At 35.4% G+C, this 14,343-nt stretch overlaps 1 protein-coding gene across 3 annotated transcripts in view; it reads right to left on the bottom strand.

The window, feature by feature from the left end:
- Positions 1-14,343, bottom strand: part of VPS13B (vacuolar protein sorting 13 homolog B) — a 1,074,400-nt gene that overhangs the window by 185,964 nt on the left and 874,093 nt on the right. For all 3 annotated transcript variants that reach the window (XM_044668639.1, XM_044668631.1, XM_044668624.1), the window contains exons 36-38: positions 11,933-12,135; positions 8,649-8,856; positions 8,141-8,325 (exon numbers count right to left, since the gene is read on the bottom strand). In XM_044668639.1, coding sequence (XP_044524574.1) covers positions 8,141-8,325; positions 8,649-8,856; positions 11,933-12,135 — 596 coding nt within the window. The remainder of the gene's footprint in view (positions 1-8,140; positions 8,326-8,648; positions 8,857-11,932; positions 12,136-14,343) is intronic.

Raw genomic sequence — 14,343 nt, 5'->3', positions numbered from 1 at the left:
CTTATTCCCATCTTCATTTTTCCTTCCCTACCTGAATTTCTGTGAGGGTTTTGAAAGGAGGGTAGATCGGAGAATTAGTTTTAAACTTGATAGTTTTAAATAGTCAAATAGGGCTTACCCTTGTTACAAATTATCTACTGAATCATTGTATCCAACTTTCCTAACCCCATTGATTACAAAACCATTTGAGAGCTGAGTTAAGGCAGGTCCTTTCTCAGTTTCACGTTCCTGGCTCCCTCCCCCCACCTGAAGCTTTCTCTAGGCGGCTATTAGGGTTACCTTGTATCCTCTAAACTTTCCAATCAACCCTTAAATTAATAAACCCAGTTTGTCTTTTAATCAAAACCTTTGGCTACTTCATTAGTTTATTGATAAGAGAGGGAGAAGGGAAGAAAGGAATCATATAGTCTCTGAGTCTGGAAGGGAGTTGGAGGTGTCCATTTTGGAGGAAGTGCAATCTTATACTTCCTCTGAACTGTTCCTTTGTAAACCTGAGAAACTGACTAGCAGCCCTCTAGTCAGTTTCAAACCATTCTTGGCTAGCCTTAACCTTTGACTGTAGAAGTGCCCTTCCTACTTGAAGGGCTCAGTCTGTTTCCCTGTAGTGTCTCTTAAGCCTGTGTCCCAGTCTCTTCCAGGCTGTAGCTGTTTGCCCAAAATACCTCATCCTCTCCCTTGTAACTCTTTATACCTCCATGTTTATATTCCCTAAACTCAGTCATTCCCTTACTTCTCCTACCACTTCAATTTACCAGCTTTACCATTATACCTTCCTTATTCACTTTACTGCCTTAGGGATTCACAAACCCCTATCCACAGTGTCATATCCCCTATTCACTCTACCTTTAATCCCTTGCCTGCCTTATCCTCTATTCCAACCATACCTCTGCCTTAATTCCCCTTGATTACCTCCAGCCTTTGGTCCCATATCACCCCATTGCCTCAGTCCCTTATTACATCCCTGCCATATTCCCTTATTACAATCACCTATTACCCCACTAGCCTAATTATCTTATCACATGCCTAAATTCCCTTATTACAGAATGCAAAGTATTCCCCAAATGGAAAATGGTCGAAGGATCTGAACAGGTACCTCTCAGAGGAAGAAATTAAAACTCTCCATAACCATTTGAAAAAATGCTCCAAATCACTACTGATTAGAGAAATGAAAATTAAAACAACTCCAAATATCACTTTATACCTATCAGGTTGACTAATATGACTACAAAGGAAAATGATAAATGTTGAAGGAGATATGGGAAAATTGGGACACTAATATACTGTTAGTGGAACTGTGAATTGCTACAACCTTTCTGGAGAGCAAAAATGAACCAGGCTCAAAGGGCCACAAAACTATGCACTATTCTTTGACCTAGCAATATCATTACTGGGTCTACATCCTAAAGAGATGAGATAAGGAAAAAGGATCTACTTGGACAAAAATATTTTTAGGAGCTCTTTTTGTAGTGGCAAATATTGGAAATTGGGTGGGGGTTATCTACCATTCAGGGAATGGATGAACAATGGTAGTTGGTTATAATGGAAGGTACGTGATTTTATTCCACAGGTAATAGAGAATCATTGAAAGTTCTAAGTAAGGAAATGACATGATTAAAGTAGTGCTTAAATAAAATAACTCCAGAAGCCACCCACAGAATGAACTGAGAAGAAACTAGGATGGAGGAGGAAGATTACTATAATAGTTCAGGTATGATAATAACAAGGTCTATAATACAGTGATGGCAGTGAGAATAGAAAGGAGAGGATATAAGTGAAAGATGTCATGAAGGAAGAACAAACAGGAATGGCAAATGGTTATGAGGGACAAAAGGGAAGGGGGGGGTCAAAGATAATTTTGAAGTCTTAAGCCTAGGCATCTGCAAGAATGAAGACATCTCCGACAGAAATAAGAATTGGGAGGAGGAAAAGCTGATTTAGGGGAGAGATGATGAAATTACTCCAACATGAGTAATTAGTCAAGTTCCTTAGCATTCAGTACTGCTGACTGGCCTTTTCAGTGTACAGAAAGTAAACAGTTGGGATGTGTTGGTTTTTCTCAATAAATCTGCCATAAATTCCATTTAATTACCAAAATGTGAAGGAAAAGAGATTTATAATAAAAGTATAAAAAACAAGTACTATAAACAAATTGAATAAAATATGCAAAATTAAATGCCAGAAATAATATTAAACAATCCAAATGATATGTTAGGATAATTCGTGCTTGGATTCTCAAAAATGAAATGACAGAAAAGACAGGGGCACAGAATCACAGAATTTGAAAACTGGCAGGGACCTCAAAAGCCCTCTAGTTCAATTGATAACACAAAAGGAATCTCCACTATGATATAACCCATGAAGGCATCAGTCAGTCTTTGTTTGAAGATCTTCAATGAGGAGGAACCCACCAGTTTCAAGACAATCTATTCTACTTTTGAAGAACCCTAAATGTTAGTATAATTTCCTCTGATATTATCCTAACTTGGTCTCTGTGCAACCTCTACCTATTGTCCTTGTTTCTGTCCTCCAGAGACAAACAGAATAAATTTAGTCACTGCTTCATGTAATAGTTCTTCAAATGCTTGAACATGGTTGATAATAACCATAGCCTTACCCTGCTTTAGGTTAAATATCTTCAGTTTCTCTAATCTATCCTCATATGATATGAAATCAAGGCTCTTCTCCATTATGGTTATTATGGTTTGTACTTCTTTGGAAACTATCCAACTTATCAAGGGCTTCTTAAATTGTGCCCCCATAATTGAACATAATATTATAGATGTGATTTTGACTTAGATAAGAATACAGAAGGTTGGTATCTTCCTATTCTGGAAGCTCTTCCTTTCTTAAAACAGATCAAGATTATATAATTTTTGGAGGGCTGCCACCTTACACTACTAAGTTATATTGGCATCGTTCACTAAAACCTCCAGATCTTTTTCCCAACTGTTTCTTAACCATGTACTCTCATCTGATATTTGTGAAGATGATTTTTTAATACAAGTGTAAGACTTTATAATTATTCCTACTGAATTTTATGTTTATTAGATTTAGCCTAATGCTTTAGCCTGTCAAGATCTCTTTATTTTTTAACTCTTACCTTTTGTCTTAGAATCAATACTATGTATTGGTTCCAAGGAAGAAGGGTGGTAAGGGCTAGGCAATGGAAGTTAAATGACTTGCCCAGGGCCACACAGGTAGGTCTGAGGTCAGATTTGAACCTAGGACTCTGGGACTGGCTCTCAGTCTGCTGAGCTGCTCTGCCCCTTCAAGACCTTTTTGGAACTCAGCTCCATTATTGGCTATCTGCCATATCCTAATATCCATCACAGTTTTGCATCATTAATAAATCTGGAAAGCATGCCAGTTCTGCCTTTATTCAAGTAATTGAAAAAATGTTAAAATAGTACATGAGCCAGGAAAAGATTTCTGGGGTATTCTACTTTAAGTCTTCTTCTAAGATGTCATGGAACCATCAATGATTATTCCTTAAGTTTTGGCCATCTAAACAATTCAGTCTCTTCATTTTATTTTTGGTACCCTACTCTTAGCCTCAAAACATGCTCAAACTTCCTCTATCCTAAAAATAATGTTCTTTTGATTCTATCTCATCTTTCCAACCTATCATTCTCTCCCTCTACTCTTCATCGCCATAATTTGAGAAACTCTTATATTCACTGTCCTCCCTTTCTTACCACTTGTTTACTCCCTAACCCTTTATAATCTGACTTATTCTTCCATGAAATATTTGTTATCTAAGAACTAAAACATTCCTTAATTGCTAACTAAAATGGGCTTTTTTTCCGTCCTCATTTTCCTTGAGTTTTCTGAAGCATTAGAAACTGTGGATCACTCAATTTTTTTCTTGATACATTCTTCCCTATTGGTTTCTAGGATTCTCTACTTTCCGGATAAATTAGTGCATGCTATATTTCTTTTTTCCATGTTTGCTGCTCTCATCTCTGTGCTTTCACTCACATATTATCCCTTGCCTGAATTAGACCCTATCTCTAGCTTTTAAAAAGTCATCTGGGATCTTCATCAGTTGGGGAATGGCTGAACAAATTGCGGGATATGATGGTGATGGAACACTATTGTGCTGTAAGAAATGATGAACAGGATGATTTCAGAAAGAGCTGAAAGACCCACGTGAACTGATACAAAGTGAAATAAGCAGAACCAGGAGAACACTGTGTATAGTAACAGCAATATTGTGGAATGGTCTGCTGTGACAGACTTAGCTACAATCAGCAATACAATGATTCTGGACAATTCTGAGAAACTTATGACAAAGAATGCTATCCAACTGCAAAGAAAGAACTTTTGGGAGTTGGAACACAAATCAAAGCATGTGATATTTAACTTTATTTGGGTTTTAATTTTTAGGTTTTGATTTTATATTATTATTCTCTTATAAAAATTTGCTCATTTTTTGTATGATAATACATGTATAACCCATATCAAATTGCTTGCCACCTCTGGGAGTGGGGAAGGAAGAGAGAGGGATACTTTGGATCTTGTAACTTCAGAAAATTTGTGTGGAAATTTGTTATTACATGTAATTGGTAAAATAAAATATCTTTATAATAAAAAATGTCATTTCCAACTTCAAGACCTTGTTCAGCAGCTATCTCCTTCATGAATGAATGAATAATAAGCATTCTTTATTTTACTATGTGCTAAGTACTCTACTAGCTGTGTGTGTGAAGATATGAATACGAAAGTGTGATAGTTCTTGCTCACAATGATATTCTTATAGGGGAGATAATGCATAAGAGGAGTGATGGCTAGGGAAGGGTGTTTTGGTCTGGGAAGTAACATGGATTATCCCAACAATCCCTATCTGTTTCCTCTCTATGAAACTGCTCTCTCCCTCCTCAAATGTCCCAAAGCTCTTAGTCAGGACCTTTCATTTGCACTTATCTCATTCTCTTTTGTATGACAGTTAATTGTATAAAGGATAGGTTTTTACTTCAACTGGACAATGTGGTCTATGTAGGAAAGGTCTGTATTATAATCTTTGTATTCCTAGTGTTTAACACAATGCCTTGCATATGAGGCACTTATTTTTTTCTCTGAAAGAATGCCCTTCCCCTTTTGTATCTCTAGTAGAGCTCAAGACCTCTGAAGGCCTTCCACAATGCAGGGACTGCTGGGGCAATACACATATTTATGCCTCTAAAAAAGGTCACAGGATTATTAATTCAGTATTGAAAGGGACCCTAAAAGCCATCTAGCCTAAGTCCTTCATTTTATTTTTGAAAAATGAAATGACATATTTTCTTCAATTAGCAAAAACTTCCTTTCACCCCAGTGCTCCCTCAATCCTCCCACTGAGAATGGGAGAAATGCCCTTTCATGATTAAACAAAACAATTTTCTGCATTGACTATGTCCAAAGAAATATATGTATCATTCTGCACTGAGTCTTTTACTTATCTAATAGGAAGGTAAGTAGAATGTTTTATCATTAATCTTCTCGAATTATGGTTAGTCATTACTCTGATCAGACTTACTAATTCTTTTAAAATTGTTGGTCTTGACCATATTGTTGTCATCGTATAAGTTGTTCTTCTGGTTCCATTCTCATTTCTTTCTGCTACTCTGACATCTTGGCTCTGCCTCCAATTCTTTCAAGTAAACTAACTTGCCCCAAATCACTTCTAAAAGTTATAACACAACTTAAGAACTGTATTAAAAACAAAAATAAACAAACAACAAAAAAAACCATATAATCTGAGAGCCACAAATGAAAGGATCACTCTCCCTGAGAGATACTGCCAGATTGGATTAGATTTAGGGTGTTTCTAGCTCAGTATTTCTGTTGCCAGTGTAGGCTCCAATTGTAAAGAGCATTTACCATCAATACCTGGTATTCCTCCCACAATACAAAGCTAAAGGACTACTTTTATGGAAAGTTTGGAGTGTATAACTCATAAAACTGATCAGTAAGATGATAGTTTTTTTTCCATAAAGCTTGGGAAGAAGAGTATAACAATCAGTTTGGCAAAGCTCAATGAGCTACAATTATGTTTGGCTTATGGCTAAAGCAAGCATTCATCACTGGCACAGTCATTATTGGCAATTGTGGCAGATAACAATCTTGGCATGGAATTCAATCAATCAATCAACCAACAAGCATTTATTTCTACTATATGGCAGGCACTGTACTAGGTACTAGAGGATGCAGATATAAGAAATAAAACAATCAAACAGTCTTCCAGTTTTAAAAGGACATTTATGATACTGTGGAAAGTGTTCAGGGGAGGGAAACCAGGATGGTAAAAAGACTATAGAGTCTGTGCCATAAAATGATCAGTTGAGGGAACTGGCCGTGTTTAGTTTGGGGAAGAGGAGGCTGGTCTCAAGTACTTGAAGAGCTATCATGTAGAAGAGAAACTACATTTATTCCATTTGATCCTAAGACATAAAATCAGAAGTAATAGGTGAGGGCTGCAGAGAGGAAAATTTAGGCTTAATGTAAGTAATTGTAGTTGTGCAACATTGGAATAGGCTGTCTCAAGAGGAGGTAGCTTCCCTCACCTTGCCTTTCAAACCCACTTGTCAGTACTGTTAGACTAGAGATTACTTTAGCATGTAGGTTGGACTAGATGATCTCTGAGGTCCCTTTTCAAACATAATAGTGATGCCAGATGAATAAATACTAGTAAGAAACTGAGATATTCTCCTTTGAAGAAGGTCTAATAAAACAGCAAAACTCCAGTACTTCAGAGAATCAAATTTATATGTAAGTTAAGAAGCTATAGAAAGACATAGTCTACACAACATGCTACCAACAATGGGCATGATGTGAGGAATAACATCCATGTCTGGAAAATGAAGTGGACTAGCTATCCACATGTGGATAGCTCACATAATGTACTGGTAGTCTCCCAGTATTATTAGAGCAAGAGGGAGATTTTTAAGAATCATGGAAAATTGATGGAAAAAAGATAAGAATCACAAAGGATGAGAAATATGGAAGGAAAGCAACCTACATGGGTGAAGGGAGTGCCACATCATTAAAATGATAGATTTACAAAAATGCCAATAATGATAGTGTTGTTTCACTATATATAAATATCTCCAAAACAGAATAAATAGGTTTGCTGACTGCTATGGAGAAAGGAACAAATTTGCAATTAGAAAGTACTGTTAAATTTATTAACATTTAAATGTTAATATTAAATGTTAAATCGTTAAATTTATAGCCACTACAATCATTCTGTATGTATTCATTACCACAACTTGAGAAACTGGTGATTCACTACAGAGTGGCATTAAATTGGAAGGTGGAACTTAGGGCTATCTCATAATATTGTTATTAAATATTAACAATTAAAAATTACCAAGTTATCACCATAGAGTAAGATCAAACTAATTTTAAAATAAAGAATTTTTATTAGGAATAATGATAATAATAAGTACTTTGGTATGAATGAAAATTATTATAAAAAGCTCAGAGAGTTTGATAGGAGCAGTAGTTTATGTTTTGTTAGTAAATATAGAATGCATAATATATCCTAAGCTAGTGATTTCCCTGACTATCAAACTTTAGACATGGAGTTATTTTTTCACTCAAGAAAGAGTCTTTTGGTAGTCAACAGTAATGAGGGTAGAAATTAAACAGGTAAAATGGTAGAGTAGAAATAATACTCAATTTAGAGCCTGAAAACCTAGGTTCAGGTTCTAGACCTACCACTAATTAATTAGCTTCCTGATGAAGTCACTTGCACACGACCTCACCTTTAAAGTGAAGTCACTATTTTACTCCTTTTTCCAAAGGTCTGGTGTTAGGGTCCAATGGTGATGATGTCTGGAAAGTGTTTTGTAATCATAAAAATGCAACAGTAATATATCTAAACATCTACTACATTCTAGCCAGAGATCAAACAATCCATTATTGTGACAATGACAAAACAGAACAAGGAAGCAGGCCTCCTGAAATAAAAGTCATGTATTGTCTATTCTAAATGACAATATTTCCCTGAAATACAACTTTAAAAAAAAATGCAATATCTACTACAAAAATGAAAATAATGTCTGAAGGAATGGGCTTAATATGAAGAGGAAGTTTTTCTTAAATCATTAATAAATGCTTTCCTACTAAATTTGTGCTTTGTGTAGATATCAATACTTACCTGCAGTACATCCCCAAGATCAGCTGTACTAATATCAGGATCTTCTGTGGTATTGAAAGGAACAGGGGTTATTCGTACAAGGGTAAGTACTCTAGGTTCTGGATATCTCCATAACATCATGCCTGGACTGTCCTCAGTTTCATTGTAAAACACAACTTCATAGACACCAGGCAATTTCAAGGACTCTGTCGAAAGAAATTAAGCTCTAATTAGTTCTATCTTTTTAAAAGGGTACATGCTGATTTATTAGATGGAAAACAAACTAGAAGGATAAAAGAAGAGAACATGAAAGAGCGATTTCATCAGTTTTATAAGGCCTCAGACCAAAATAAGTAACGAAATTCCCCCCTGCTGGAAATTTAATGGTGATTTACTATTTTAGTAATGGAGGTATTAGTAACAAACTTCTGAAATGAAGCTTTGTGTATAGTTAATTGACCCATTCCGTATAAAATCTACCAATAACAACACAGTAATCCCAAAGTGATAGTGCAGTTACTTTTCTTACCAGCATCCTGTATGTACTGAAATAGCCCTGTTCTCAGGTCATCAGAACTTTGTTCCGTTTTAAAGGTCTGGTTCTTTTCAACAGGATATGGCATTGGCAGGATTTGATCAGGAGTTGGTATCTCTGATTTGCCCTCATTATTTAGGTATTCATAAAGTAGTTCATGTAGCAGAACTAAACAGTTCAAATGTTCTTGACCCCAAAAGACCTTTAAAAGCATATGATAAAAGGTTAGAAATTTTTTAAAAATTTAAGAAAAATTAAATAAAATAATATGACAAGAGATTGAAATGTTATGCAGTTTTAACTAACAGCCAAGTTATATAGAATTTCTGAGAACCAGGCTATAGGATAAATTTTATAAGCTCAAGACATATACACAAATGAAAATAATCATTCCCATATCCTGCTTTAAATGAAGTCACAAATGTTCAAACCAATGATTTAATCATTAAAGTATGATGTTATTCTAGAAAAGTAGCATGTGTCAGATTGGGTATCTGATGAAGGAGTCAGGAAGACCTACATTCAAATTCCATCTCAGACATCTGCCAGCTCTCTGTGACCTAGGCCAAGTCATCTATAAAATAAGGGGGTTGGACTTGGGCTTTAATATCTCTACAGCTCTTTTGATCTTCAAGGGCAGGACCTTTACTGTATTCCTAAACTGTGTTATTTTCCATACCTCTTAGCTCAGGGCTCTATAAACTAGTAGATACTTAAGAACTGGTTGGCCAGTGGGATTGCTTGTTGGCTCTGGGAGGGGGGAAGAAAAGAAAATGAATCATGTAAAGATGGAAAAATATTTAAAAATAAAAATTTTAAAAAGGAACTGGTTGGCTGAATACATGAATATACTTGTAGAGATCTTTATTTCAATTAACCAAAAAAGGAAGAAAAGATTTGCTAAGGTTAAAAAAAAAAAAAAAAAAAGGGCAAGGGATATCCAAAATTTAAAAGTCCTACTGAATAGCTTCCTATTTTTTGGAAGCTTAAATAAAGAATATATGAAAGTAGTTTTCTTTTAAGCAGAGAGGAGGGAAGATACTACAGATGAATCTAAAGTAAAACAACAACAACAACAAACCACAAAGACTCCAAAACTCTTAGTAAGAATGGGTTCGGGCATTGGATTTTGAAAGCCTCAAGAAAGTTCAAAACAGTTCCACAATCCTTTAATAAGCACCTCTTATGGGAAGTGCTGTGCAAGGTGCTGACACTGATACAGTGTGAAGTCTGTGGCTTGCAGAACAAAGGGGTCTTGGCATTTCCTATGAAGGGGAAGTCTAGTTCTATTCCCCTAGAGCTGTGTTGGTGAACCGATGGCACATGTGCTGGAGGGGGCTGCTCCCCTCTCCCTCTCCATGAGCCTAAGGACATTTCTCACATCACCTGCCCCTCTGCTAGCAGCCCAATAGAAGCACTTCCTCTCTCCCTGTCTGGGATAAAGGGGCAGTTCACATGCATCATGAGGGTTGCAGTTTGGGTACTTGGGCTCTAAAAGGTTTGCCATCACTGCCTTAGAGGATAAAGAAAATTTGTTCATAGAAAATCACAGAATGCTAAAATTCAAAAGGACTTTAGAGGGTATTTATTCCAATCTCCTGACTTTCAGAAAATATGGAAGAAGAAATATTACCAATGCCAAGTGATTTATTTCATAGGATTAGGGATTTTATCATAAAAAATATTTTTAAATATTTGCAAAATATAAATGCTAAGTAGAGAAAATATCAAAGGAAAGGCCAAAAGTATATAGAGACATGACAAAGAATATGAGGGAGAGTGAGCTAGCCTCAAAGCCAGGAAAATCTAAGTTCAAGTCTTCTCCCTGATACATTCTGACTTTGTTGGCTTGGGTAAGTCTCAATCTCTTGGTGCTTTGGACTACTTGAAGGTTATAAATTGAAGAGAAGGTGCTGACTTGCATTAGTGGGGGGGCATTTTCACACCTAGATTTCTTTGTACTAATAAAATCATAGGTCTGATCCCTATCTTATAGGGGTCTATATATCTTCAACAAAAACAGGAGGCTTTCCAAACATAAAATTATTCATTTGGAATAAGAATCAGGAAATAGCAAGAAGCAATAGTAAGGAGAGATGTGGCATGAAGCCACTTCTCTTTTCTTCTGATTTTTATTATAGGAGAGAAAACAGAGACAGGTGAAGGGTCAAGCTGGGGAAGAGAACAAGATGCTCTAGCCTTCAAGCTGCAGAGACAGCTAATGCCCTTAAGATGCAATGTTAAAGGACTATTCCCTCCCCCTTCCCTTGTTTCTAAGGGGAGATTTTCTGCTGGCATGAAATTATTATTTCTATTTAAAGGAACAGTGATAGAAAGATAGCTGGATTTTTGTGAAACCAACAGAAATTGACAAAGATTACAACTGACTGTGTGGGGATTTCTCTCAATCATTGGTTAATGAAAATCCCCAAAGCCTCAGGGAATACTAAAGAGATAAGCTTGATGCCTTAAAGTAGGACTTTGTAGCTTTAAAAATATTTATATTGTCACATGCTTGTGACAATACACACAAACTTAGAGTTTCTGAGTCTCTAAAAATTATTGCTGAGAACCAGAAAATTAGCTATCTTTTATAGTTACAGATTTTTAAGCTAAACATTTCAATTTCTGAGATTTGCTTCATCTTTACATATCCAAAAGAGGTACCAATTTGCCCAAATGATAGATCACCAATACATAGGTCAATCTTAAAAAAATTTTTTCTTACTGTGGATTAAAGGCAAATATGCTAAAGAGCAGAGTGTGACATATTATGTTAAGGGTTTTGTAATCCATTTTTAAAGAACCCAGATGTACTTGGTAATGTGAAATAGTCTTATCGGTTATTAATGATAACTTGTGCTTAGGTCAAGCTGACAACTAAGCAATTAAATAAGGACCACCCTGATAAAAAAATTATGGGGGAGTAATCTGATAATCCTTTCCCCCATCAAACCAAAGTTTAAAATTTAATATCAGTTAAAAATAACTAAAAACATTAATTAAGAAGTCATTGGGGGGGGAGGCAGCTGGGTAGCTCAGTGGATTGAGAGCCATGCCTAGAGACGGGAGGTCCTAGGTTCAAATCCGGCCTCAGACACTTCCCAGCTGTGTGACCCTGGGCAAGTCACTTGACCCCCATTGCCTACCCTTACCACTCTTCCACCTATAAATCAATACACAGAAGTTAAGGGTTAAAAAAAAAAGTCATTGGGGAAAATATTCTAAATAAAAAAAAAGTTATTGGAATATAAGAACTTTGTACAATTATCACAGACCTGTATTAGCCCTCCTCTTAAATCAATGAATACTTTTGGAATGGACTGTTCTGGGCCAGGATTACCACTATGTTTACACCATTTAGCTTCCAGATTGGCAGTACTGCAACAGGGCCCTATTAGAACTCGACTTTTTTCTTTGAGGCTTGTTTTCAGGAGAAAGTCATTTATGTTGAGTAGTAATGATGATCCAAGAATTACACCTGAAAAATAAGAAAAAAGGAACATGCATATTTCATTCATTTTGCTCTTACAACAAAAGTATGTTTTTTGATAAAGTAATATATCCTTTTTTCAAAGGCTTTTATCCCATTCCTTTGTTCATACTGCATTCTTTTTTGGCTGACCTAACAGATTTTGATGGAATTTATATAGAATCCTAGTTATGAAGCAGGTATACTTCATGCACATTCCTAACAAGGAACTATTTGCCAAAACATTATGACTTTTTCCATGTGTGATCATTTTAAGGTTTATGAGTAGAGACAAACTTTTCAGATGACTACATGAAGGATAAGAGCAGCAGCTTCATTAGACAATCATTACACTGATAGGAAACAGCAATTTTCTGGAATTTCTTTTTTACTTTGGTCTAGTTTTTCACTGTACCACAATATGGTATATTGCCTTGCTAAGGCCCAAAGTTCTTCACTGAACATTTATGTTAAAATTCTACCATTTGAAACAATCAAAATAACTCAAAATTTATAACATATGTTTTCCAAAAATTTCAGTTCCAAACTTCACACATCATAACCACTTGGAGTTTACAAAGCCTTAAAAACAGATAGTGGCAGGTTAGATTTATTGGAGAAACTATATGCTGTAGTTCAAAGTAAACATACTCAGAGAAAGAATACACTTAAAAATATAAGCTCTCTTTTGAACTTAAACTTAGGAGGGCAGATCAAAACCATTTCATAAAACCAATGGTGCTCTTTAAGATATTTAGATGCGAAGTTGAGAGGGTGAGGTTTAGTTTTTTCCCTTTATGGAATTCATATTCTGAATTGTCATTGTGGATATTGAATTTCACTAGACTGAGTTTGTAATGCCTATGGCTTATTTTTCTAATGAAATTTGATCCTCACCAAAGATGAAAGATTAAAAAACACCTAAGGCCCACAGCATACAGATGGTTCATGGTACTTACTATTTTGAGTTTTCTAACTTGTGGTGGAATTAGAATTTTATCCTGTATATGTTGACTATGTATATGTATATACACAATACTGGAAAAAACCGAGGGAAGGATATTAAAAAACAGGTCTAGGATGAACAATTTTCTCTTCTGTTATGATGTTTTATAAAAATCAATAGGAGAGGCAGTGAGATATAATATAAAGAACTGTAGAATGGAGCCTGGAGAGACACCTAGGTTCAAATTCTACATCTGACAGTATACAGGAATTAACTTTTCAGTTTCTTTTCTAGGGCTTTTGTAAGAATTGAATGAGCATATATGTAAAGTACTTTAAAACTAAAAGCTCTGTTTACTTTAGTTTATTGTTTATTTTGACTCATATAATTCCATTTTCTTCTTTATTGTTTTCTAAATTTAAATCGTTTTAAGGTTCTCACATATCTTAAAAGAAAAGAAAAGGAAAAAGGAGATGAAAAAGGAGGAAAATGAGAAAAAGAAGAAAGAGTGGAGGAACCATAACTTGCCCTAAGAAGTAGATGACATGGTACACGGTATGAAAATCCCAGTAAAGTATTGGCAAGCAGCATGCCAGTAGGCTGAGATTTATTTTTTTTAATATACAAGATAAACTTGGGAAATATACTCTAAAGGAATTGTAAAAGGATGCAGTGAATGCTATCCCTGCCCAGAGGAGCAGGATTAATTCACTTTCATGAATGTGTACCCAACGAGTTCTCTGGCTATTTGCTTTATACTAAACCCTCAGTGAGACACAAATATTAGGAAGAAAGTGACAGAAGCAGTTTTAGCTACTTCTGTCTTTTCTTCTATCAATCACTGACACTCAGTACATCTGTATGATTATAGGCTGAAAAAAGATATCTAGAGAGAATTGGAATGACATGTATATGTTGTGAGTCTAAAGTTTTTCTGTAGGTACACATATCTGAAACTATAATGAAGTGAATGAGAAAACATGGTTTGATTTATAGATATTTGCTTTATAGCTGCCAGTTGTATTCCATAAAGTATAGTACATACAGGCCAGCACATCTGGCCCATGTTCTATACATGCCTGTGGAGATTCACTTGAATTCTGAAACCTCAAAATACAAAATTCTAACTATATCTTAGAGATAAAAGCACAGTGCATTTATAATTTGTACATTTAAGATGGATTAAAAATATTAACTCTACTAAAACAAGTAAATATGTAATGTACAATAACAGTAATGAAATTTTTTATCAACTAATCAAAAATCAAAAA

Source organism: Gracilinanus agilis, chromosome 1, assembly GCF_016433145.1.
Source record: "Gracilinanus agilis isolate LMUSP501 chromosome 1, AgileGrace, whole genome shotgun sequence".
Classification (NCBI taxonomy): domain Eukaryota; kingdom Metazoa; phylum Chordata; class Mammalia; order Didelphimorphia; family Didelphidae; genus Gracilinanus; species Gracilinanus agilis.
This window is presented reverse-complemented; position numbering and strand designations above follow the sequence as displayed.